This window comes from Hevea brasiliensis, chromosome 13, assembly GCF_030052815.1.
Source record: "Hevea brasiliensis isolate MT/VB/25A 57/8 chromosome 13, ASM3005281v1, whole genome shotgun sequence".
In the NCBI taxonomy this organism is placed as follows: Eukaryota; Viridiplantae; Streptophyta; class Magnoliopsida; order Malpighiales; family Euphorbiaceae; genus Hevea; species Hevea brasiliensis.
In genome coordinates, this window is record NC_079505.1 from 80,482,217 (window position 1) to 80,509,374 (window position 27,158).

Here is a 27,158-nt window from a genome sequence, read left to right on the forward strand (position 1 = left end):
ACCACAGCCCCCAGCCCGGCAATATGAAAAGTTAATGAAATTTGGGACTACAAAATTCAAAGGAACAGTGGATCCACTGGAAGTAGAACAGTGGTTAGAGAGGATGGAATGGGTTTTCAGAAAACTACAGTGTGCTGAAGAGTTGAAGTTCGAATATTCAATATCACTTCTGCAAGGGGATGCATATGAGTGGTGGAAGACCATCACCCACAGCCTAGTAGAGCCATCAGTCCTCACATGGGCAGACTTTTTGAGGGAATTTCGGCAAAAGTGGGTCCCCGACACATATGTAGACATGAAACTGCAAGAGTTTTTGAGTTTGAAATAAGAGGATAAAACGGTAGTAGAGTATGAGAGAGACTTCTCTCGGCTGAGCCACTACGCTGGAAGCCTAATTACCACCCCCAGAGATCTGTGCAAGTGGTTTGAGGCCGGATTAAGGCCTAACCTGAGAATGCAAGTTGTGGGATTCAAACATCAAAATTTCTCAGAGCTAATTTCACAGGCCCTGGAATTGGAAAGGATAGAATCAGAAAGGGCAGTGAAGAAGAGTACACAAGAGAAAGAGAAGACTGAAAAGGCTACTGGCCAAGCTACTGAGAGTGGTTCTGGGAAAAGAAAACATTTTGGAGGATCTAGCTCACGCGAATAGGCTAAAGGTAGATCTTCTGGACAGAAACCATCCCGATCCGGTCAGCAAACTCAGCAGACACCCAGAAATACGCTGTCGGATCGACTTTGTGAAACTTGTGGTAAACCACATAGTGGGGTATGTTATAGAGCCATAGGAGCATGTTTTAATTGTGGAGGGACTGGTCATTTTGCTAAGAATTGTATAAGTCCACGCCATTCTGGGTCATTTACTACATCAGAAGGATCAAGCCAAGTTTCTACCCCAAAGAGTTCACTATCAGTTAGTAGAGGCAGAGGCAGAGGTAGGGATAGTACACCTGAAAGTCAGAGTACTGTGAATCAACCAGAACAAGGTGATGCTTCGGCTAGAGTATACACTATGCGGCAAAGGGAAGAGGATGAGATTTCTGATATTGTTGCTGGTACTTTCTCAATTTGTTTCAGTAAGATATATATGTATTGTTTGACCTCGGGTCTGCACACTTTTATGTTAGTGCAAGCATTACTTGCCTTCTTGTTGTCTCTTGTATAAAAATAAATTTTGATATGTTAGTGACTAGACTTTTTAGCATTAGTTTTGGAAGAGTTTGCTAGCGAAGGACATCTCCTAGAATACGATAAATTATTGAATATCGATAGATAAAAGAGTTATGAAAGTAAAAAATTGAACAATTGGTTTAGATGTAACAAAGAAATGTTACGAAAATTAGCAAAGTTATTGACTAGAATAGTCAAAGGACCCATGATTAGATAAATAATTCTAATATGACCATAATAGTCATTTTATAAGGAAACATGAATTGAAATATTAGACAGAACGATAGTAAGAGAAGATTAGTGTTATACAAACAAATTAAACATTGTATTAGATTTTTAAAAGTCTTATATAAACTTAAAGGAAAGAAGATTATACGATTATACAGAAAGGAGAGAAACAAAGTTCTCACTCCATAGAACCACACAAAGTCCTAAAAAAAGTGGATTCATTAGCACACAAAATTGCTTACCTCTAAAAAGTGAAATGAATTTAAATTCAACGTATGATGGGGAAACTCATAAAGATCTTAGCACATGAGGTGAAGCAACTGAGAAATAAATGTATACATTTAGTTAATGTGTTATGGACCATTATTCAGATTATGAAGCTACATGAAAATATATGAAAGACATGAGAAAACAAACGTATGACCATTTTAGGATGGATATTGGGAAAAATTTCGTGGACGAAATTTCTTTTAAGGGGGGGAGAATTGTAACACCCCTATATGCATAGCCTAGTATATTGCACTTTTCCGGTGACCGGTGTCGGTTTGGATAATTAAGAGGATTAGAACCATGTTTAAGACAACTAGGAAAAACCTGAATGAAAATTAATAGAAATTACCAGATAGTTAAGTATAAATAAGAAAAACAAAGTATAAAAAGTTAAATGAGCCGATGGTCACAGCGATGGGTGACCTTCCCGGGAAGTGACTGCGAAGTCAGTCATAGCCCTAATTTTGAACGGGAAATTGTAACGTCGCGGTCCTAAGAACTATTGCGAACCTAGTGGAAAAGAGAAAATCCCAGAAAAGAGCTGATAAAACGGTAAAATAATTAGGTCAGGGTTCCGGAAGAAATATTAAATTATTTGAAAACCGGATCAATCCGGTGAGGGGCAAATTGATCAATTCACCCCTAGAGGTGATTCCTGACCTAAATGTCCAATAAAATTAAAGGAATAAAAATTTCGGAATAGAGAATTAAATTAAAGAATAATGAAAAATTAAAGGAAAAAGAAAAAGAAAAGAAAATGAATTATTACCTCACCATAATGACATCATGCATGACATCAAAATCAATTTTAATTTAATATTATTTTTGACCAAGTCAAAAATTGAATAAATAACTATAAAAATAACTAAATAAAGGAAATTAAAAATTGGGTCTTCTTCTCTAATTTGGCCACCACCTCCTCTCTCTCTTCTCTCTCAAATTTTTTTTCTTTTCCTCCATTAAAGCTCAATTTTGAGCTTTAGAAACCCTAATTCCCACCATGAATTCCCGAAATTTCCTAATCCAAACTTGATTTTAAGCCTTGGAAAGAAGATTGAAGAGGAAAGAAAGAGAAAAAAGTTGAAGAAATTGAAGATTGAAAAGCTATACAAGGTTAGTAATTAAACACTTAATTTCTCTTTAGAATTTTGTTTATGTGCATGAATTAGTCTAAAAATTGTGAAAAATTACACAAAACCAACTTGTGGGACTAATTGTGAAATTCGGCCAGCCTTTGGGGGAGTTGAAATTGGTTGAGTTTGATGAAATTAAAGGGGTCTAGAAGTGTAACTAAGTGTATAGATGTAGATTATGCACTTTAATCTCATTAGTTGCATGAATTACATAATTAAGGTTCTTGGCACTTAGAGTTTGAGGAAAAATTTAGAGAAAATTTGTAATTGATGTAAGGGAACCTAATTGAGGTTTGAAATGGTCATTTGGAGTCATTTGTGATGTGTTTGAATTAGTAGAAACTCAATACAATTCGGATTGGTTAGGGGTTTCAATCTCACAGTTTGACCTAGGTCCCTTTTAGGGACCAAAACTGAAATTTTACCCATCCAATTGGTGTGAGACCAATTGGGAATAAAATGAATACATAAGGACACATTTTTCATTTAGAAACTATGCCCAGAAAATGATATTTAGATAGTGAACAATTAAGTTAAATCCGGATATTGTGCATTGCCACTGTATAAAAATGACCAAATAAACAGTGTTTGTTCATTTGGCCATAACATGAGCTAGACAGGTCCAAATGACCTGATTTTTGTGGCATTGGAAATGTATGACATAGCACTACAACTTTCATGAAGAATAAAAATCCAAATTCTGCCCATAACTAAGTCATTTTGCTACCCAAATTTAGTTGTTCAAAACTGCCAGAATTAATAAAGTGTCCAGAAAGTCTGGGTTGAACATATTGGGCCAGCCTTAGTAAAATGCCCATATCTTGGGCTACAAAACTCCTAATGGAGTGATTCAAAAAAGGAATTAAAGATAAGATAATAAGGAACAACTTTGATGAATGACACTTACCCAAATTCCCACAGTAACTAGACTAATGGAACAGTATAAAACAGAGCACCAAAACTGAAATTTTGAAATGTCACTTGGGGAGTTTGAAATTTCAATTGGCAATCAATGCCAACAAAATTAAGACTCAAAATGTGATATATGGGTGTAATTAGAATTTACATACCTATTAAGCATAAGAAAGTCAACATTTTGACCCAATGGTCAAATAAATAGTAACCACCATAATCAAGAACATAAAGAACTCAATTTATGGGATTATATAAGTAAAGTTTAAATGCAAATTTTAATTGTTAAAATTATGGTTAAACATAATTTGAATAAATATTGAAACATCTTAATTGTGTACTTCAGAGGAAAAAGGGTCTTCCGAGTAAAGGAATCGATAGGAGTGAAATAAGGAAAGACTAATTATGAGGTTTGTGCATAATAAACATATTTAAGTGTTTCTTATTGAAATTTGATTTAGTATGTAATATGAATAGTTTTTAATTGTTTTGGCTTTAGAAATTTTATTTTGAAATTATTGTATTGGCATACTTTGTAAATGGAAATTTTGAGATAAAATGTGATTTATGGTTTGTATGAAATATTTAAATGTTGTGATTTGAAATTGTTTTTGATTCACACTTTGCATGACAGTCCCTTACTATGTTCCTCCTCCACTTGTGGGGTTGAGTTTGATATTTGATCATTTTCCTCCCTCTCTGGCTTGCCAGTCTGAGGTGAGCCTGGATGAGTACTCATTAGCTAGCTAGCCAACTCCCTCATTGATTTCGATTAGTAGGGTGAGTTTGTCTTGTCGTGGTGTACAACACGGCATATTTAAAAATTTTGTGTCATGGCCTGAGTTGTGTTATTGATTGGCAACACTGTGTTTATTAAACTGTTTGATCAAATTTGTGTTATATTGAGCTTTGAAAATTGTAAATTATTTGAATTATAATTTGTCAATAAATATTTTATACACCGCAATTTAAATTTTTATTGTGCATCACTGAGTAAAATTTATTCAGTGATAACTTAATTTTAATATCGCAAATAGGAAAAAGAACATAACAGCGGAGTGAGCTGCTACAGAAATACAATTTTTAAAATTAGTATAAGATTCTTTAAGCTAATTTGAAACTTTACTATATATAATAGAATTACAGATTCATTTTTTCTTCATTGTTTATAGAGCCAGAAGATGAAGACGACAAAGGAGAAATTGCCCATTCTTGAATGTTAATTACAAAAAAAAAAGTCTTAGAGTGTTGACAAAACTGTTTTCAACCTTGCAATTCATTTGCAAATTAATTCAACGTCCACTTGATGATTTTAAAATAAGTATAATTTAATCTAATTGATAAGTAATTAATAAACAAGTTAATAGTTTTGGGATATAGGAGCCGTACCGATTCCATTCTTCAACCATGTCAAACAAAACATCAAGTACTTCCACGATTTTTCAATTATGGTGATGATGATGCAGTGAAGAGGCCACCCTTCGTGCTTTGATTTAAAAACCTTTTTTTTTTTTTTTTTAAATGGTCAACTGTCATTTTAGCCAATTTGTCAGTTGTCTTGACTATTGCCTCGACGGTCGCCGATCGTAACGAATACATTTTTTTTATTATTATTATTATTTTGTCTGCTTCCACCTTAACCTTTATCTTTCCCATTCATTCTTCTCTCCGACCATCCAACGGTAGTACATAAATAAAAAAATGAAGCGGCTGAGATCACTTCACGATCCGGCATCGCAGCACACAGGATCCCCCACTCAACTGTACATTATCACCAGAAGTCAAAAATAAGTATTATTTTTTCAAAGAGAAATTTTGGGTATATAATGAGAAGGAACACGTAGAGGAATTTGGTCCGCGGAAACGAAAGGATACAGGGGATAACACGATACCCTTAGCGCTCTCCTCTTTATACCTTCCAGTTTCCTCTTCAATTTCCTTATCAATTTTCCTCTTTTAATCTCTCAAACCTTTACTCTTTCCGTCCCTGTGTGTTTTTGAGAGCAATTGGTTGATGCAATGTCTAGTGATGCGTCGTCGTCTGGAGTGGCTCTCGAAGGTCTCGACCATGTAGAGGACTACATTTGGGTGAGACTTGTTTTGCAATTTTCTAAGCTTTTGGTTTCTGATATAATGATGCCTCTCTTTTAGTTCAGGCATTACTAGTTTTTATCTTGATTGATTTTGTCTCTCTTTTTCCCCATTCCCTGTAGCTTGGTTTCTTGTATTGAGTGAAAAATGCAGGCAAAAAGAAGAGAAATTACGAGTTTTTTTAATTTCTCAGAGCTGAGGAAACAAAAATTTTTAAGTCTAGTGCATATATTTTACAACAATTTGTCCACTTATATTTGCCTTTTCCTTTTTAATTTCCTGCATTTTCTCGGAAACCAAACGGGGCGTTATTATGGTATAATCAAAATTGTTTTCTTTTGTTGTTTCTTTCATTTAAGTGTTTGGTAGCTGTGAAGAATATGGGATAAGACAACAATTTAATTTGTTTCTTTTGCCCTGTAGCTGCTCACTAGCTGTTTACTTGCTGAGAAATCCGAGGGTGAGATTGAAAAAAAAAAAAAAAAAGATATTTCAATTTTATGTTTTCAAAATTTACTTCTTTACTTTCTACGAAGACTGATTAACAAAAGTTGAAAAGGAGTTAGGAATAGATATTTTACTTTATACTATCTTTTTTTTTTAAGAAAAATTTTGTTCAATTAATTGCGCAACAAAATATTCATACAGCTGCTTCTTTTTGCTGCAAAGGATTCTGTGAAATGTAAGAAACGTAACTTCTTATCGTGTGCATGGAAAAGTGGCAATATTTACTGAAATGGATGCGAGCTTTTAGTTTTCACTGCATTCACTTGTAATTTGAGAGCGGATTGGTTCATCTGTTTTCTTGCACTTCTAGAAATCAATCCTTTTGCCGTCGAAGTTTTTGCTGTTCTCTTGAGAATATAATCAATTGAGTTTTTGTGTCTCACATAGCAAATGCTTGATAAATTGCAGGCAAATGAAGGTGCAGGATCATTATCTTGGGATCGGTTTAGTCATGTTTTTGATCTGGTGCAAAATGGAAACCAGGCATTCCGAGAGAATCATTTTGAGGAGGTATTTATGCTCATTATCTAGGTTTGATCATATTTCTTGCACTTTCTCAGCAGTTTGCTTGAAATGCTTTCAATGCTTTGTTGCTTTACTGCTATAACTTTCTTCATCTGGAAAGTAAGAGAGGTGGGGGGGAGGAGGGTGGTGGGGTTGTTGTTGAGGGAGGGGGACGAGGAAGAAAAAAAAAGTGAAAATGTGAAGGGGCAAGGGCAAGCTAGGCTTGTATTATAGTGTGAAAGAAATGGTTTAGTACTGAAAGTTTCAGTCAGGAAGTAGGGATGTTAGTCTAAGGCTTTACTGCAGTGATTCTGAGTTTAGGTGAACTCTTATTGGGGTAAAAGTTTTGACAGCCATTAGCCAATAGTTTTTATTATGTAAAGACTATGCTTACTCTTTGCTATTAACCCAGGGATGATCAGTTAAATTTCTTGTTTAGGCTATCAATTATTATTCAAGAGCCAACAACATCAAACCTGGGGATTCTGTTATTCTTGGCAACAGGAGTGCCGCTTATAGCAGGTTATTCTTACTATTATTGTCTGCATTTGATTATTTATTCATTCATCTGATTGTTTGGTCCATTCTATTCCATGTATTATAATAGGACGGTCTTTCATCCATCTCAAGGAAAAATTTTTATGTTAATTTTGATAATTGTAAATTTGTAATGGGTTTGTTGCAACTGCTACATTTTGTTTTAACCAGGATTGGCCAATTCCTGAAACAGAGACCTGCTTCTGCTTCTGAATATAAACCATTAAATGGGCTGGATCCTACCATGCATGCTGAAGTATGTTTCATTTTTTTTAGGTTGCTTTGGAAAATTAATAATTGTAGATAAGCTGTTCTTGTGAAATATGAAAAGAGATCTGTGTTCTATAATTGTTTCAGCTTGCTCTGAAGGATGCTGAGAAGGTGATGAACTTCAGAAACAATTCAGTGAATCCATACATCTTAAAGGCCAATGCTCTCATCCTGGTAAGTTCGGTTCGCACTTTGTCTTTTTTGTTACCTGCATACATCTAGCCTAGATGAGGTTCCTAGGCTTGTACTCTGTTTCTCTCTCATGTCTCTAATTAACATTGAACTTGTGATGTGGATTGGCAGTTGGAAAAATATGAATTGGCTCGAGATGTTGTTCTTTCAGGCCTTCAGGTTGATCCTTTTAGGTAATTTATATTCATTCTTATGCATAATTTTATCTTTAAATTCTGAAGTAAATTATATGGTTCACTTAAGATTCACTGGCTATAGAGTGGTCAATTACTAGCATGTAACTATGTTATATAATACTTGTTTTCCCCTTCTGCTGAGTATTCTGTTATGTGTAGCAATCCTCTCCAGGCTTCTCTTCGGAATTTGGAGAGATTAGCGGCTAATACATTGAGGAGAAGCCTTCGTAAACCAGAACGTAGTGATGAATTTGATTGTACACTTTGCCTGAAGTTACTGTATGAACCTGTTACAACTCCTTGTGGGCATTCTTTTTGCCGTTCATGTTTGTTTCAGTCAATGGATCGCGGTCAGTGTTTTTCTGTTTTTTAATCTTACTTTCAGCAGTGCCAGTCCATCTATTTTACGTTTTTCTGACTCTGTCTAAAAATATTCAGGTAACAGATGTCCATTGTGTCGCATGGTTCTGTTTATCAGTCCAAGAACATGTGCTATCAGGTGAGCTGCTTATCTTTCTAACAATAATTAACATTTTTGTTTCTGGAGTATATTATGGAAGAAGCACCTTTACATACTTCATATTCTCTTTTCATTTGCTATTTAGTTCCTGTAGTTAATCTAGAAGCAGCCAGACAAAGTTCTTGTGAAGGAAATAAAGTAGATATTAGTTAGGATGCATGATTATGAGTATGTTATTTGTTGGATGACACTTTCCAAATTAAAATCTTGATTGTATGATGAAGCACAAACTAAATTTAAAGAATTTGCAGTTGAAAAGGGTATGTATGTGGAAACTATTTGGTCTCTGCTTTTAAAATTTTTTTCCTATTTACTATGCATGCTAGGCAGTTAATGGGTGAGGGAAAGTGCTTTCTTCTTTTTAAAGTTAAGTAATTTGTTGTTTTGCTTTTTCTGAAGTCCAAAGCATGTATGATAGGTATTACAATGTTTGATTAGAAAAATGTCTTCATACTCTTATTTTCTGTTTCATTTTTTAAATTGACATCTTTTACTCGTTTTCACTATTTGGCCTTCCTCATTTTTATGAACTATTTCACATCTTAATGATCTGAATGCATTTTATCTATGTTTTTGGTTCCAACATAAAGTGAAAACTGGCAACTGAAAATTTTCAATAAACAAAGACATGTATATTGTATGGTTTAATGATTTTAACATTTTGTGACATTTATTTGGATTTTTACCAGTGTGACAGTGAACAACATCATAGAAAAGAACTTCCCAGAGGAGTACGCTGATAGGAAGTCTGAGCATGAGAGTTTGACAAATTTTGGGGTTGATCTGATCCCCCTTTTTGTCATGGATGTTGTTATCCCATGTCAGAAGTTTCCACTCCACATATTTGAACCTCGATACAGGCTAATGGTGAGTTGAACATTCCATTGATAATCTAAATGGTTGGCTGTTACTTAATATAATGTTATCAAGTATTTTTTTTCTTCACATGCCATGTGCATCTATATGATGGATTATCAATGCTTTGACATGAAATCTTAGGACTCCTAAAATGCAAGGGCTAGTTTAACTGAAAGAGGCATTTAGCATGATTTGAATCTGTAAAATTCAATACTGCTGTTTTCAGTTAAATGCTTTCAAGGTCGATTTTAATACCTTTTCTAGCAATACATGCACAAATCTGTTTTTATATCAGCAAGGATGTTATAATGCAAGATATCTGGGTCTCATAGAGAAGTGCGACAACAATTTTTTGGTTTTAAAATTTTAGTTAATTATTAATATCTGAAAGACCTCCTATCACACTCAATCATCATTTCTTTGTGTGTCCTACTGATTTAAGCTCATCCGGATTAACATACACTCTCATAATATAAGCTTTTTCCCCAACCTGTTTCTACTCCACTTAAAATGATGTTTTGGAGACAGATATGCAAAAAGTAAATATTTTAAAGAGAACAAACTATGTTGCTCAGCAAGTTTGAAAATTTTATTTTTATCGAGTAGTTCTTTTGACCCAAAGGGTTAACAAGAATTACAGGAGTGGCATTAAGCACTTTTATGGTTCAATTATAGTGCTAGTGTGTCTTGTACCTGGCTGCAATTTGGCAGCTGGCGTTACTTTTATCCAGTACATAGCCTGATTTCCTGGCAGCTGTGAGACTTTAGCAAGCTATGCTTGTGTGCATTGCAATGCAATTACTTGTTTGTAGTGAGAAGCCTATATCCATATGGTTTTGGTTTTCTAAAACGTGTTTGTGGGAAGGATGATTTTTATTCCCATCTGTATTAGCTTGAGGGGAAGTTTCAGAAATATTGTTGTACATAAATCTTGCCATTACCAAAAGCTTGACACCATTTTTGAGAATGCAATGGACTTAGCCAGATAAGCAAGATCAAGATGTATTGTCTGAAGAAGTCCATGCTGGAGCTTTTTGTGATTGAATTTTATGCCTGAATCTCCTACTTAGCTAAGCAAAGAAAACATGGTGTGTGTACTCATGTTGTTGGCATACTGTAAGACATATTTAGGTATTGCAGTGCTTTGTGGGTTCTGTGAATTGGGTCTAGCGGCTCTAAATTTGTACCAAGTTTCAGGTATTGCTGAACTCTGTAGGCATCACCTTTTTCCTGAATCTTATTACAGTCAGCAGAGAATTTGGAACTTGGAAAAAAAAAAACGAGAAAAGAAATCTGTTTTTTAAGTCTAAAACCTGTGTCCTAATTCCATGTAGAATCTTATGTCAAACTCCAAATTAGTTGGTGGTATTCTAGGTAGATGTGTCATGTCTTTCTTTTTTTCTTTTCCTTTTAAAAGTAACTTAAACCTGAGAAATGAATTTCCAATTTTTATTCTTTCATTGCATTGATAATGTTAGTCTGCTTTCTATTTTTCATGACAGGTGAGAAGGATAATGGAAGGAAATCATCGGATGGGAATGGTAGATTATTGACAGTGGTCCTTTTCTTCACCTCTTTTCTGCTTAATGACCATTGCATGGACCAAAAATACTCAACATTGCTTTGGTTTTTATGATTATTTAGGTTGTCCTTGATTCCACTGCAGGATCTATTGTCGATTTTGCTTGTGAAGTGGAGATAACAGAGTAGGTTTTTGGTTTATATTTCACGTAGTTATCAAATTTTAAATATCTAGTTGTCATACTTTTTCCCCGTCTCTGAAGTCTGAACACCTTCATTTAAACATGGCTTTGTTCTGAGTCAACTAGTTGCTACTGTGTAGGTGTGAGCCACTTCCAGATGGACGATTCTATCTAGAGGTAAAAACACCAATTTTCTTTTCCTTGCAGAAATACTTGTGTTTTGCTTGTCTTCTAAAAGAGACTGGATTTCATAATTGATTAGCACTCTGCATAAGATGCGCAATTATTAATGACTACTATATCTAGAAAATGATGCTTAGATATTGCAAAATTTTGAGCTTCTAGGATCCATGTATCAGCCCTTGAGGGAGAAGAGGGGTTTTTTATTTTTGGGTGGGGGTGGGTGGTGTTCATCTAGTTTCCCATTTTTATCTCAGTATGTGCTTTGTGTTTATTCATATTTAATAAAATACTATTTCTTGCAGGTTGAAAGCCGCCGTAGATTTCGCATCCTTCGATCTTGGGATCAAGATGGGTGAGCTTGGCCTTCTTTTAAAAAAATCCATTTTCTTCAATAGCATTAGCTATCAATGCTGATCCAGTCTATCTATTTTGTAACTCAGTGTTCATATTCTATTACTTATGCAGGTATCGTGTTGCAGAGGTTGACTGGGTTCAGGATGATCCACCGAAAAGGAGAGCAGAAGTATGCTTGCTGCTTTTATATTCTTCTTCTTCTTGGACTTCTCTTTATCATTGTTATTATTTGTTGAGGTTTCGGGAAACTGATCTAGTTATGGGGTGATCCAACTGAAAATCAAAGAGGGGATGAGCTTAGAATTATTTTTCTTAGTTTTCCTTCTTTTGAGACCTATTGTGGATTTTTAGAAATTAGAGCTTGTTGGAGAGATCTCTATGATGACCTTTCAAAATACTGGCTTCCCTCTTTCCATTCATCATAAATTAAATAAATATAATACACTGAACCCAAAAACTAACTTGGTAACTATGACCCACTAATGAAACAACCCGACAATTTAAGCAACATAAATGAAATGCAACTTACTACTTTTAAAGAAAGGAAACTGAAAACATATTATATCCTGCGCTAACTGATTAGGATTATGCTCTGAACACATAAACATTATTAATTTTATTTTATTTTATTTTAATTCCTCTGTTTTGGTGTCAAAGCAATGTTGAAAAGTTTAAAGAAAGAGAAAAAAGTGGTTAAACTTTTTGTTACCGTGTTTTGATCCATTCAGGGGTCCTGGGATTTAATATATTTCTGGTCTTTTGGCATATATACATATTTTTTTAAAATTTAAAGAAACTTGCCTACTGTCTTTTAGTTGTTGTATCAATGAGATCTCATAGCACCAAATGGTTTGTATCATTACTGGAAGATGTAGGATATCAACTGTGTGTGTGGCTCATCTGGGGTCCCCTTGATTAGTTTGGGATTGGGGCTCCATTTGAGTTGAGTTGTGCATTGGATAACATTTATCCTTGGGCAACACAAGGAGGATGGCTCTCCTCAATCCAGTGGCGGATCTAGAAAAATTTTTTTTGGAGTCAACACATAGAAAATATTATAAAAAAAAGTAAAAAAACATAATACCAATATCTTTCAATTGAATTCAATTAGGTCTAGTATACTAAAAATTATCAAGAATTGTATTATTAATGTTATAAAATATATTTCTCTGTATATAACTGAAGTCATTCATCAATTAATATTAACATTTAAATATCTTATATCAGTTGAAAAATACTATTTATTCTTATTTAGTTCTAACTTTTATCAAGGTTCAATAATTAAGTTTATGAGGGGTTAATCTAAACAAGTATATATATGTATAAAGATTCTTTGAACAAAAAGAAGGGTCAATCGAACCCTTGTTTTATCAGTTGGATCCGCCAATGCCTCAATCCCATAAAACCCATGTGCCTCTTGTTCAAATAGGATTCAAACCTAAGATCTCCAAGTTGAAATTCCCAAGTTCAAATTCTGTTGTTGTGAGAAATGCTCACCTTTTGTTACATGTTGATCCCTTTATGGATTGATTTCTGGATGGTTTCAGTTGCAGGATATTACAAATAATGCAGCGGAATATGCTGAGTCGTGGTTAAGGAGGGCAAAAGAGGCTGCAAGACAAGGTAAACATTTGCGATGAATGCCTCGACTTGTGAAAGCTCTATTTATTTCACATAAAACTTACAAAATTGATGGTTGTTATAGATAGAAGAATTTGAGTCAGTTTCTAGTATTTATACTGAACTGTTGAATTAGATTTAGATGGAGGGTGTTTCCTTCTCCATTAATTCTGTGTTAAGTGCAACTTTATCATGACTCAAAATTTTATACCAAATCTTAGTTGCTTGTTAGATGATTTTCATATCTGCATTAGCAGCATTAAATCATTTGTGCACTTACAGTTTGCCATTGCACAAAGAAGAAGGGTGATTTTTCCTATTCTATATTTGTGTTTTGTGTTTTGCATTGTTTAGTTTCAATTTATGACAATTCATACAGATCGAAGAAGACTTGAGAAACTATTAAATGTAGAAGCGATGATGCCCACACCATTGGATCCTGAGCGCTTCAGTTTCTGGGTATTGATTATTATTCACAATGAATATGTGGGAGTTAAACATGGTTTGCTGTACTTGCTGATTTTGATTTTTGCTTGGCTTCAGCTTGTAACATTATCAGATAGGAAGCCTTATGAAAAATTGGAGCTCCTGCGCATAAGGGATACAGAAGAGGTATATAGACCTTAACACATTTTGTTGGTCTTCCAGATAGTTGGGTACTTGTTAGATGATGTAACTCATTTGATGCATGTAAGTCATATAAATCCATATTTTACCTATTCCTGGAAATAACCCAATGGTAAGACGAATAGAGCAATGAAATGCTTTGGTGATGACTGCCTGCAAAAAGTTCCTTGCCTAGTGGAAGTTCATGAAGTTTTGCTTCCATGCACCATTTTAAAGCTAGGTTTTTCCAACCTTTTCCTTATGATGGATATCCTTGAGAGAGGCTGAAATGCTAGTTAATGTGTCAAATGACTTAAGGGATGCTCATAATTTTTTCTTTCTGATTTCTTTTGCAGAGAATAAAACGAGGATTGGTATATCTTAGAGCAGCAGAACAGGGCTACAGGGTACGATAATAAAATTTGCATTTGGAAATTGAATGCTCCATAAGATGCCAAATTTTATAATCAATATTCTTTGATCCACATGATTGTGGATCCTATTCTTTTTGTATAATAAATTAGTCTTCATGCTAGCAGCATTCGGCAATATAGGAATCATCCAATTTTCACATAGCATTATTGACATAATTAAAAAATAATAATAGTAATAATAACATCACAGATTCCTTCAATTACAGTTGTGGATCATCAATGTGTAAATTCAACTATGGATAAATAAATAGTTATTATTGTTATTGCTGTCATAAAGGCCTGTTTAGAGTTGAGGTTGACAGGTAAAAAATGCTTTTTGAAAATGTATCATTTTAGATGTTAAAAATATATATTAATTGTTTTGAAGTTTTTGTAATTAAAATATGTTAAATTTAATGTTAAGCTTATTTTAATATTAATACATTTAAATTGTTTTTTTTTTTAAATAATAACAATGCTTTAAAGCTAGTGGCTTAATTCAGCAATAGTTGGACTTGCTCTTGGCTGCATTTCTCATCATCTTGGATTTGTGTCTAAGGGTTTCACCCATCCTACACGGAGTAAATTAACTAGTAGTTTTTTTTAATATTTCCACAATTAAAAAAAATATTATATCTATTTATAATATTTATTATTTAAAATTAATTAAGAATAAATTACACATCCTTTCATAATTACATATAATATAAAAAATTTTTATTAATTAGTTTACCAATATAGCATAAAAAATTTCTCTCCTACAAATCGGTTCTCCCTCTAAAGTAAGCTTAGACCTCAAAACTCAATTAGATTAGGAAGATTTTTTTAGGTGGAATTAGATTAGGAAGATGACTCCATGGATGCGTCCTCACTTGCATATGCGATATTAATTTAAGATAATGCACGGTGATACTCTTAAATTTGTCAATACTAATAATAAAATTTTTGTATTTTGAAAACTGAATTAAAATATATTTTATATGATTGATATGTTTTTTCATCTAATTTTTTTTTATATAATTTATTAATTAAGTCATTAAATAAGAAAAATAAACATTTTATTTCAATAGAACTCCGATACTCGGAATTTTTCTTTGAAAAATTATAAAATATATTTATTTTAGACTGATTATATCATTCTATATTTAAATTTTATTAAAAAGATTTCGTAACATTACATGACTTATTTCAATTTTCATAAATATTTTATAATATACTTAAGATCAAATGATATTTTAATTTTATTTTATAAAAATTAAAATATATTATAAAATATTTATATAAATTGAAGCGTAGTATGTATCGTTTTAAAAATTTGGAGTGGTACGCTAATTTTTTTTTAATAAGCTTAAGGGAGGACTGACTTTATTTCACGTACAATGAAAATTCATTGTAACTGGTGAATCCCTGCACCAAATAAATTCTGTCGTTACCAGCCCATGTTTCTTGGCATCCCTCGCTGAGTTTCAGTACCTCGCTGAGTTGGTACCACCACTGAAACTCAGCCAGAAGTTAGGTGTACCCATTTAATTTTGTTTAATTATAAAAGTAATAATATTTTTTCAAATATTTTTTAATGATTAATTTGAATAGAAAAAATAATTATTAATTAAAATAAATTGTGTAAAATAAATCATTTTGATGAGTTTAAAAATACAATCATTGAGTTAGTAATTATGTTAAAATATAAAAATATTTTGATAATTCACTTTTAATTTAAATGTGAATACGTGAAATATGGGTATAACAAAAAAAAAAATTTTTAAATAGCATTAGTACCATTGGACCATTAATCTCTTTAATGAAAATTGATCACCATCTAGTGTGGAAGCCAAAACAAAAACCCTATTATCTGCAATATTTACATTGTAAAAAGCCAAAAGAGGAAGGGGGGTTGGGATGATTAACAACTATGGCTGTGAACTTCTCAGTTAGTTGGTTGTTGGTACAGTTACAAAAAGAGACAGACGAAAGTACAGTAGCTTTCAAGGTCCAACGCACAAGTCGCTTCTATCAGTTAAAGCTATCTAACCATCTTATTCTCTTACCAAGTCTCCTCTCATCCATCAACAAACAAACCCCACGAAACTTCAATCTGACAAACTTGCACGTCCTTCCCCTTCCCCTTACTTGCTTCCAACTTTCTTCTTCTCTCTCACCCCACACCCCTTTTGTATTTCTTACCATTTCCTTCTTTCTTTGGACGTCTCTGCTTCTGGCAAATCCGCCAATGCTCGCTTCTCCTCCGCCACCACCACCATCCACTTGTTAGCTTTATCACTGCCTCATCAAATGGGGGAAGAGAATCATACCCTTTTGATCCTTTTCCTTTTATTGCTCCTCTCCAACTTCAATTTTGGAAAAAGTAGTAATTCTTCTGAGGTTGCGTTTACCCCTCCTGACAATTATCTCATTGATTGTGGATCATCACAAGATACCAAGCTTGATGATGGCCGAATCTTCAAATCTGATTCTTCCTCAAGGAGTTACCTGGAGACGAACGTAGAGGTAGAAGTTTCGGTGGATTCTATTCTTGTCAATACCACTTCTAATTCTTCTTCTCCTTCGTCTGCATCTGCGCTTCTTCTGTGTCGCAGTGCAAGAATTTTAACTTCTGATTCGAAATATTCTGTTCATATATCTAGTCCTGGTTGGCACTGGGTTCGTCTTTACTTCTATCCGCTTCCCCACCTGAAATACAATCTAACCAGTGCTGTTTTCTCCGTCACAACTGGTGATGAATTTGTTCTTTTACATGAGTTCTCTGTGAGAGAGACTACTTCGGTGGTTTTCAAGGAATACCTCTTAAATGTCACTAGCGAAACATTTTCCCTCATTTTCAAGCCTAACCAACAATCTTATGCCTTCATCAATGCTATTGAGATTGTTTCTGCACCTGATAGCCTTCTTTCTGATTCTGCGTCCACAGTTCCCCAAGGAGGAACTTTCAGTGGTTTGTTTAATTATGCTTTTGAGGTGTTTTATCGGTTAAATGTTGGAGGCCCAATCATAACTCCCAAGAATGATACGCTGTCAAGAACATGGCTGCCTGATACAGAATATAACGCATTTCCACAAGGAGTTCAAAATGTATCTGTCTCTCCCGGTGCCATCAAATACCCACAGCATGGTGCCAACACATATATTGCTCCTCGATTGGTCTATGCATCCGCAGACCAGATGGCAGATTCTGATACAGAGTCACAGAATTTCAATCTCACTTGGGAGATGAGTGTTGATCCTGGATTTTCCTATTTGATCAGAACGCACTTCTGTGACATTGTGAGCAAGTCCCTTAATGACATATACTTCAATGTGTATATAAATGGATTGATAGGAGTGTCTAGTCTTGATCTTTCATCCATCAACAATGCCCTCTCCACAGCTTATTACATGGATTTTGTGCTCAACGCCTCATCCATCCAGAACGGTACTGTCGCGGTTCAGGTTGGCCCTACGACCACTGTACAGTCTGGGCAGCCTAATGCTATTCTTAATGGATTAGAGGTCATCAAGATAAGCAACAAATTGGGGAGCTTGGATGGCTTACTCGGTGCTAAAGGGTCACAAGGAATGAGCATAATGAAGATTGTTGCAGTTGTTGGGCTTGGAATGGGGCTAACTGCAATGGTTCTCCTCGCAATGGTATTTATCCGATGGCAGAAGAGGCCTAATGATTGGCAGAAACGAAAGAGCTTCTCCTCATGGCTTCTTCCTCTCCATACTAACCAGTCTACATTCTTATCCAGCAAGAGCAGCTCCCGAAGATCTAGCATCTTTGGTTCCCGGAAAAGCAAGAGCGGTCACTCTGGTTACTTTAATAATCAGGGTCTTGGCCGGTACTTCACTTTCAGTGAATTACAGAACGCCACACTAAATTTTGATGAAAAAACAGTGATTGGTGTTGGTGGGTTTGGAAAAGTTTATTTTGGAGAGTTAGAAGATGGAACTAAGACTGCTATCAAACGAGGAAACCCGAGTTCTCAGCAGGGTATAAATGAGTTCCAGACGGAAATACAAATGCTCTCTAAGCTCAGGCATCGCCACCTCGTATCACTCATTGGCTTCTCGGATGAACGATCAGAGATGATTCTGGTTTACGAGTACATGGCTAATGGTCCACTTCGCGACCACCTCTATGGCTCAAACCAACCTCCTTTGTCATGGAAACAACGGCTTGAGATTTGCATTGGTGCAGCTCGTGGGTTGCATTATCTCCATACAGGTGCTGCACAAGGCATTATACACCGTGACGTTAAGACCACGAATATTCTTCTTGATGAGAATTTCGTAGCAAAAGTATCTGATTTTGGCCTTTCCAAAGCTGCTTCAATGGAACAGGGCTATGTGAGCACAGCCGTGAAGGGTAGCTTTGGATATCTTGATCCTGAGTACTTCAGGAAGCAACAGCTTACAGAGAAATCTGATGTCTACTCTTTTGGGGTAGTTCTGTTTGAGGTATTATGCGCAAGGCCTGTCATAAATCCAGCACTGCCAAGGGATCAGGTGAATTTAGCTGAATGGGCAATGCAGTGGTATAGAAAGGGCATGATTGACAAGATAATTGATCCTCAAATTGCTGGGACTATTAATCCAGGATCTCTCAAAAAGTATGTGGAAGCTGCAGAGAAATGTTTAGCAGAATATGGCGTTGACAGGCCTGGCATGGGAGATGTGCTGTGGAACTTGGAGTATGCTTTGCAGCTTCAGGAAGCTTCCTCTCAGCCTGACATTTCAGAAGATAAGAGTACAAATCTCATTGCTCTGAAAAAACCAAGTAGAAGGGCCCCTGAAGGCGAATCTGCCGTTTCAATTAGTGATGATTCTGAAGTAACTTTAGATTCTCCAATGTTCTCTGAATTAGGGAACTTTCAGGGAAGGTAAATTAAAGAACCTGACGAATAGCAGCAGCAACGCATATGGTGGCGCCAAAAAAAGTTAGAAGCTACCTGATCCAAATTGTTCGTTGAAGCTTTTAGCATGTGCAGTTGTGTTCTGCAGAATTGATCCTTTTTTTTTCCATGTTTTTTCCCCTTTCTTTATAGATTTTCCTTTTCTATATAAGTGAGTGATCTGTTTCCTTCTGGTTTAATGATTTTACACATTGAAAATGTGAGAATTGAATGTCCTCATTTCAGAAAAGAAACAAAGAAATACCATAAGCCTCGTGCCCTCTTGTTTAATAAATTAAAAAAAGTTAAATAAATTCAATCAAATTGTGAGATTGACTTCATCATTTAAGGGAGAGGAAAAACCCACCATTAAACAACAAATGGTTAACTTTTAACTTTTGATTTTAGATGTATCAGTTTAAAAATAGGTAATTAATTATTTAGTATAGCTATTAAAATTAATTTTTAAATTATTTAAAAATTTTTTAAAAGTAATTTAATTTATTAAAAATATAAAAAAAATATGTAATTAAGTGTTATCGTTATTAAAATAAGATAATATTAATATATTTAAAATTATTAGAATAATATAATATTTTCTTTAATAAAAAATTAATTTTAAAATAAATAGATATTTATGACTTTTAACTCTTTTTAAATATTTTTTTAACTTATCAAAATAAATATTAATTTACTTATAATTTTCTACTTATAAATAAATTTGAATGCTTATAATCAAATCAAACACCCTTTAAAAGTAAAACCTTGAAATTTACGCTAATACATATTTGATATTTTCCTTTTAAAAAATAAAAAAAATGATTATTAATTTTATGAAAATAAGGGTTAATAACAAAAAATAATAAAATTTAAATATTACTTTAATTTGTAATTATAGTAAATCATTTTAATTTTACCTATTATTTATATAATTTTTTATCAAAAAATTAGGTTTCAAAATTTTCAAATTATGGACATCGTACCCATATTTATAAAACTTCCATATGATAGAGCAAAGTGTAAAGAAAATTTAATAATTTACTAATAAAAAGTTAAAATGTAGAGTAATTTCTTTCATATGTAGAAGAAAAGAATTAGACGAATTAATATTATTAATTTTGAAGAAAAAGAAAATCAAACATATATTATGAAGAATTCGAGATTTTACAAGTGGCTGTCAATGTGTGTATTATTAATAACATTACTATGATTTTAATAACAACAAATTCGCCAAAGAATTGATAAATCTTCAGGATTCCACGTTGATTATGGATGTCTGTTAAATTTACCAGGGTTAGCACGCCTCGTGGTTTTACTATGTTGATGAGAATAATTTGGGTTTCTGAAATGTGCTCCTGAAATGACATCAGGAGCCCAAACCGTAAAAACGGAAAATCTGCTTCAACACAACCTTGGAACCCGCGAGAAGAGTGAAGAGAAAAAGAAAAAGTATTTCCATTTTCATTTCATCTCCCTCCATGGAAGAGGATACTGAGGTTCTTTCCGGTGGTCTCAAGGACTGGAATGACCTCCGACCCTTTAATCTTGATTCCCCGCCAACCCTCAAAACCTATTCAAAACAATGGTCTATGGTTGTTATTAGAGAGTCCTCCCATGAGAATCACGGCGACGATGATTTCTCCATTTTCCCTCCATGTAACCATGAGAATCTCGTTCCCTGTCATTTCAATCAACAACCAAAAAACCAACCACCCCCTCCCCCGTCCTTGCCTTCGTCTCCTTTGTCATTTCTTCCTACCGATTTTGACCCTTCACCATCGCCATCGGAGTCTGCCTTCTTGCCCAATTGGTGGGACTTTGCTCGTAAGATCTTGCGTTCGAGAATCGCTAATATTGGGTCCTACTTTGGATCTAATAATAGTTATAATAAAAGTTCGTTTTGGACATTTGGAAATGTTGCTTTGGCGGTGACGGTGGTCTTGTGGTGCTTGTGTGTGCGAGTAAGGCGGCAGAGGCGGAGGAGAAAGATTGTGGAGCATTTGATGCAGATTATCAGTGAGAAAGATAAGGTTTGGTCATTTTTGTTTCTGTTAGATGTGTTTGTCTAATTACCGTGGTGATTTTGTTTAAGGTGTTTGCGAAAATGCCTATGAGAGAGGACAATTGGTATAACTATTGTCTGATATAAGATTAAAATATGCAGTTTGTGTGCGTGTGTGTGTGTGTGTGGAGCAATTGACGTTGGTTCTTGAGGATAATCTTACGTTGGCCATGAGGGTAAACCATTTCCTATATGGGGACCTACGTATGTAATTATATGTGCTTGTTAGATGCAAGAAGGCCTCAGCATTTACAAGTATATTTTGTGGTTTACTTACATCAAAATATTTGGTTTTGGTTATTTGCAGAAGATTATGCAGCTCCTGAATCAAATCGCTCAAATGAACGAAGTACTGCTAACTAGACACAAAGTTTTGGCTTCAAAACTGGCTGATTAATGGATGTTGATTCATTGGCAATTCTTTTTGTTGCCTGCTGCATTGTTGCTAGCGAGCCAAAGCATTTGAAGTTGACAATACCTAGATCCTCTTTTGAGCCTAATTCTTGGTGTAGTAGTTGAACAGCGCAAAATGCCAATATGGCGGACCACAAAGGTTTGCATTGCAATCAACAGAATGGAAGATGTAGCTAAGCAAAGGAGCACCATTTTGGCTGTCGAGGATAGGAAAATATCTGATGTTTCAAGCCATCTGAATATGTTTGTAGATTCTTATTCTTTGTCCATAATTCTGTACCTGGATTGACATATTTAGTGTAGTTTAATGGGGCTTCATGATTTGTGATTTTACATTTTTTTTTCAAGTTTCATGTTTACTTATTTTTTTTCTTGGGTCTCTAATAGTATTGATTATATGGTAGGATCCACTCCTAGTAGCTATCCTGCCGATCTAGATTTTGTAATCCTTCAAATGATTTAAAAGGGAGACCAAGCTGTTAAAACCTAGTTACTGTTTTCTTATAGAAAATAATGTTCTACTTTTTATTTTTTTTTTAGAAATTCTTGTTTTCACTAAATAAGGAAAATATGAAAAATGCATTAAAATAATTTTTTAATTCACAAATTAGAAAAAAAAATCATATTTTCCATAATAAAAAGTAAAATAATTATAAAATATATTAAAAAACTTATTTTATGTTATTTATTTTTTAGAATAATGTGATTAATTCTTTATACATAAATATTTTCTCAATAATTATTTAGTTTTAATTTTGAAAAATTTATAATTTTGATTATGGAAAAATTATTATTTTTAATTTAGAAAACAACTTTTATTACAAAGAGAAACAGTTAAGTTATTTTAAAAATTTTAGTTAAATTTTTAAAATCCAAAAAACTATTTTTTTCAAATTTCAATTTGAAAATCGGATATATTTTTTTTCAGTATTTAAAAAAAAAATAAGAATAGCTATTTTAGTTTTAATGAATAGCCCTTACCTTTGCCGGAAAATTAAGCATACAACCGGACCACAGAAATACTAAACTTAAATTTGCGCACACCAAACTAAGTGCAGCTTATTGAAGCAAGCAACACAATCATCATGCTTCTAATGGCCTACTAAGCACTCTCTGCGCTTGACACTGGGTGAGCAACCCTATTCCCACATTGAAGGCAAGACATTGTCGAATTGTGGCTATACGAACGTTAAGCAACCATTGTTCATTAAAAAAAAAAAAAAAAAACAATTTGATGTAACTGCATCTATAAGAACACATTCAAGAGACCGTGAGCAAATAATAAAACCCATGGTTCAGGTGAGGGTGACGGTCATCTAACCTGGCGTCAAGTCTCCAGGGTGCCTCAGTTTTGCCTTAATAGAAGCATCTGTGGTATTCTGTGTTACCTGGGTTCATATTGCCAAACTTTGAAAATTATGAGACTATTGAGCACTTTGAATTCCAGCATGTATGCGGATTTCACCCACACCCCCCACCCCGCCCCCCAAAAAAAAAAAAGGTTTGGCGTTTGTAACTTTCTTCAGAATTTAGATCAATTACATTTTGCATAGACACTAATTAACATGCCGACTGTAATATAACGGTTATCCCAGATGTTTAATACTAAATTGAAGGGTTATCTTCAAATGTTAACAAGTAATGGAAACTCTTAAAGGTAAGAAACTGCCGAACATAGGTATTCCTCAAGTTTTACACTGTGCCTATGCAATAACAACTGCAATATAACATTATTGTTTCAAACATAAAAAGACCCAAAGGATAACTATTAACCTCATAAACTCTGGATTTACTGCTGATATCTACTAAAAACATGTAACTAAAGCACCATACGCTTTGAGAAACGGGAAAATATGAACATTTATGACTTCCAAATTCCATCCAAGGGTTCAACCACTAAGCAGTAAGCACTGCTTGTGAAAGCAATATATCTTAACGATCTAAAATTAACATATGTAAACTTCAAGACGAGACACTTCAAGAGTACTCAGCAAAGCAAAGCATGCTAGACTTTTGAGAATCATAATCAGCATGAAAAATGAAAGAATGAACCAAGGCAAGCAAAGATCAAAAGCTCTGCAAATCGAGTGCAATCATCCATCTAAAGTAAATGTGGAAAATATAAGACATCAATTACAGCATAAAGGCCTAACTTGCTCAAAAGATCTACATGTCTATGATAACGATTTCTTCAAAAATAGCAAAAAGTGAATCAAATAAATAATTACTTTGATCCAAGGCAATTATTTGAATAAAAATATGAGAATTCCACAATTTTACATACTAGTACACAAAATTCTTATCAGTTACATTCGAGAAGAACAATTGCAAAGGAAAATTAAAAGAGAGCTCAGGAGCAAAATGCAAAAAGGACAACCATACTGTAGCTTTGTTTATAAATTTCCTTTATTGATTACTAAAACACAGGAGGACGACAAAGTTGATGTCAATAAAAGAATTATACCCTTTTTATCTCGGAAGCATAACCAAGACAAACTAGAAAGGAAAACTTACTTAAATGTAAACTGTTATCAAATTTAAATCTGCTTTTGACTGAGGAATTAGATTACCTACAAATTATGACACAGTAAACATGTTTCACCCACTAGCTCCCTGATCTGATGTTTCCATGTTCTGTATGGCGAATATCAAACTGGTCTACATACTCCAATGGAGTTACTGTCTCATTCCTGATCCTCTTGATCTTGGGGCTCAATAGTCCCCTGTGCCCAAAACCGTATAAATTAAGCACCTGGTTATCGGCGAAATTGAAAGCCCTTTCCATGCTTCTCAAGCACTGTTCAACAGGATAATCCCCATAGCTCCCACAAGGCTTGCAACCAACAAAGTGAGTCACGAAAGGCCACCTCTCATCACCCAATCCTGGATGGTACTTCTCAATCATCTCCTCATAACGATCCACCAATCCTGCCCAATAACCATGCAAATAATATTGATTCTCAATATACACCTTATCCATCCACTGATCCTTCTGCGAAAGAAGCAAGTAAATCAAAGCTGACTGATCATCAGCCTCAAATGCTGGCCTCCCCTTCAAATTTGCAGTCAAAATTTTGCCAGCCTCCTCCCTTATTGGCCCCTTAGGACCCATTGGAGCCCAGGCATCAAGCAAATCCAAGCTCCACTTACAATTCCTAAACAAGAAACTCCCAGTGTTCAAAGCAATCCATGATTTTTGCTCGAACAACAAATCAGGATACCCATGAATCACCAAATTATGCTCATCATACTTGGATAACGGGATCTCAAAAACCATATCAGTAAACATAGCATCACTATCCATCCACCAAATCCACTCCACTTCAGGATGCGACAGCATCAATCTCCGAATCATGGGCAATTTCGCCCAGTACCCAGCTAGTTCTTTGTCTAAATGAGCCATATTATAGACAATCTCAATCCCATGAATCCTACAATAGTCGATCTTATTCTTTATCGCCTTCAATAAATAATGATCTCCAATCGGGTTATCACAAGGGCTAGGAGGGGACCCGGTCAAGAGCAAAATCCGAGGCTTCCCATTAACAAAATTAGGGAACTCGGGGTTTTGGTTAAGCCATACCTTGCGTTCCTCGTCCCAATTAGACATTTTGGCGCCTAACGTGTAAGTGACGTTGGGGTTGAAATCGGCCTCGGCTGGCTCATCCGGATCGGTGGGGTCTTTGTCGGAGCGGATCTCGGCCAGAATCCGGTTAGTCTCCTCGATAAGATTCTGGTTGATAGCCTCAGCGTCAGAGTTGGTGAGGTTGCCAATGCCGATGGTACCACGGAGGACGAGAATGGTGACGAAGCCACAAAGAATAGTGATCTTGATGTTATTGAAGGTCTTATGAATCTGCCTGCTGCGCGGCATAGTTGCACGGCCTCCTCTGCCGTTGGCGGTTATGGTGGGCAGGCCTCCTCCTCCGCCGCCGCTAGCTCTCTTCTGGGTAGTGAAGTTCTCTTGCCCCATATTAAAGTTAACTCCGTCAAATTATAGACTCAGATGCGACAATCAGAGAGAGAGACACACACAATTTCTCTCTCTTCTGTTCGAGTAGTATTTTAGCGTGTGGATCTGAAAGGCATTTAATAATAATAATAACAGTTAAAAGAATTGTATTCTCTTAGCTGTGAAAGGCTTGGAAGCGGAGGAAAAATGTAAAACCCTAGGCGGCAGTGACGGTGGTGTTAGACGCGTTGGTAATGGTTTTGGTAGAGGTGACTGGCAACAATGGAAGAGTTAAAAAATGGAGCTGTGAACTGAAGACGACATATGTCCAACTGCTCCTTGTCTTAACCTTCTTTGCCTTTTTTTTTTTTTTTTTTCCCCTTATAAATATTCTTCACCAAAATAAATAAAATGTCCATATTGGAGTACGTAATTAGATATTACATATCTGATCCTCAAATTTTTTTAAATGTTGATATTTAATTTTGTTAATATAATAGTTTTTACAGTTAATTTAAATTAGATGATAAAAATTATTAAATTTGTTTTTAATTTGAAGTAAATATAATTCAAGTTTTTTTTAATAATAAAATAATATAATTAATTAATATTTAATATGATAAAACACATTTAAATTAAAAAAATAAAATGATTTTATAAAAAACCTAATAAATTGTATAATTTTATAAATTTTATTTATATAATCGGTTAAAAAATAGTCTAATCACGCTAACTCTTTTTAAATATCAATCACATTAATTTTGATATAAATCATAAAAAGCTTATTTTAATATTCTTAATTCTAAATTTTTATCACATTCATACATATATAAATATGAATATAAAAACATTCATAATATAATATAAATATTTTTAGTTTTTTTTTTAATTTAAAAGAGACATATATGAGATATATTGATAAAAATATATGTTTAATATTTAAATTTAAAATCTGGATGAAATATTTATTTTGTTAATAAACGCTATTCATTGCAAATAGTTATTTTGATATTTTGATTTAATAGTAAATAATTAAATAATTAAAATGAAATGGAGAGGAGAGTTCACAAATTAGCAAATAGAACAGAGCTTATCCGACTGTCAATGGGACCCTCCGGTGTTTGCGGGCCTGTCTCTTAGTGATTCACAGCTAACTTCAAAGACTTGATTTTTATACTCTGCTCTTAACTGTTAAAAAGGTACTTCTTTTCCCCAGCCAATTTTCTTCCTTTACGTGTATAACAGATTTTTAATACACACCGTTCCACGCCTGTTGGAAGGGCGTGCTACCCACTCCCCATACATATGCTAATGTCGTGAAATGCTACATTATTAACAGACGCTTGTCTGGTCCCATGGGATTATGATCCCATCTTCAATTGTCTATCTCATCTGAATCTCATAACCATGTGGCATGTGCTCTATTTCCATATCCAATGTTGTCACATTACTAGTGTTATTATATGTGGTAATTTGTTAAAAGAATTGGTCAATATTAGTGTTTTTTAATTTATTAAAAATATTTTTTTAATTTTTTTAAATAATTTTTTAACTCCATAAAAATTCTGTATTATTAATGGGCTAATGTTGG

The 27,158-nt window shown here is 34.3% G+C and overlaps 4 protein-coding genes across 4 annotated transcripts; 3 read left to right on the plus strand and 1 right to left on the minus strand.

The window, feature by feature from the left end:
* Window positions 1–5,537: 5,537 nt before the first annotated feature.
* On the plus strand, window positions 5,538–14,544 carry LOC110668372 (uncharacterized). The gene is made up of 18 exons (XM_058132439.1): window positions 5,538–5,801; window positions 6,720–6,821; window positions 7,255–7,337; window positions 7,524–7,608; window positions 7,710–7,796; window positions 7,926–7,987; window positions 8,150–8,340; window positions 8,429–8,489; window positions 9,200–9,377; window positions 10,871–10,909; window positions 11,013–11,074; window positions 11,212–11,248; window positions 11,557–11,606; window positions 11,720–11,777; window positions 13,156–13,231; window positions 13,608–13,687; window positions 13,772–13,840; window positions 14,191–14,544. Exons 1-18 carry the CDS (start codon window positions 5,733–5,735, stop codon window positions 14,248–14,250), a joined length of 1,449 nt encoding a protein of 482 aa, XP_057988422.1. The 5' UTR covers window positions 5,538–5,732; the 3' UTR covers window positions 14,251–14,544.
* A 1,520-nt stretch (window positions 14,545–16,064) lies between these two features.
* LOC131171942 (probable receptor-like protein kinase At5g61350) lies at window positions 16,065–19,339 on the plus strand. Its single transcript, XM_058132438.1, has one exon. The coding sequence runs from the start codon at window positions 16,540–16,542 to the stop codon at window positions 19,129–19,131; it is 2,592 nt and encodes an 863-aa protein (XP_057988421.1). The 5' UTR covers window positions 16,065–16,539; the 3' UTR covers window positions 19,132–19,339.
* Window positions 19,340–20,424: 1,085 nt separating this feature from the next.
* LOC131171943 (uncharacterized) lies at window positions 20,425–21,948 on the plus strand. The gene is made up of 2 exons (XM_058132440.1): window positions 20,425–21,169; window positions 21,509–21,948. The coding sequence occupies exons 1-2, from the start codon at window positions 20,618–20,620 to the stop codon at window positions 21,596–21,598; spliced, it is 642 nt and encodes a 213-aa protein (XP_057988423.1). The 5' UTR covers window positions 20,425–20,617; the 3' UTR covers window positions 21,599–21,948.
* Window positions 21,949–24,003: 2,055 nt separating this feature from the next.
* On the minus strand, window positions 24,004–25,941 carry LOC110668381 (probable xyloglucan 6-xylosyltransferase 5). Its single transcript, XM_021829587.2, has one exon. The coding sequence runs from the start codon at window positions 25,586–25,588 to the stop codon at window positions 24,221–24,223; it is 1,368 nt and encodes a 455-aa protein (XP_021685279.2). The 5' UTR covers window positions 25,589–25,941; the 3' UTR covers window positions 24,004–24,220.
* Between the last annotated feature and the right edge of the window lie 1,217 nt (window positions 25,942–27,158).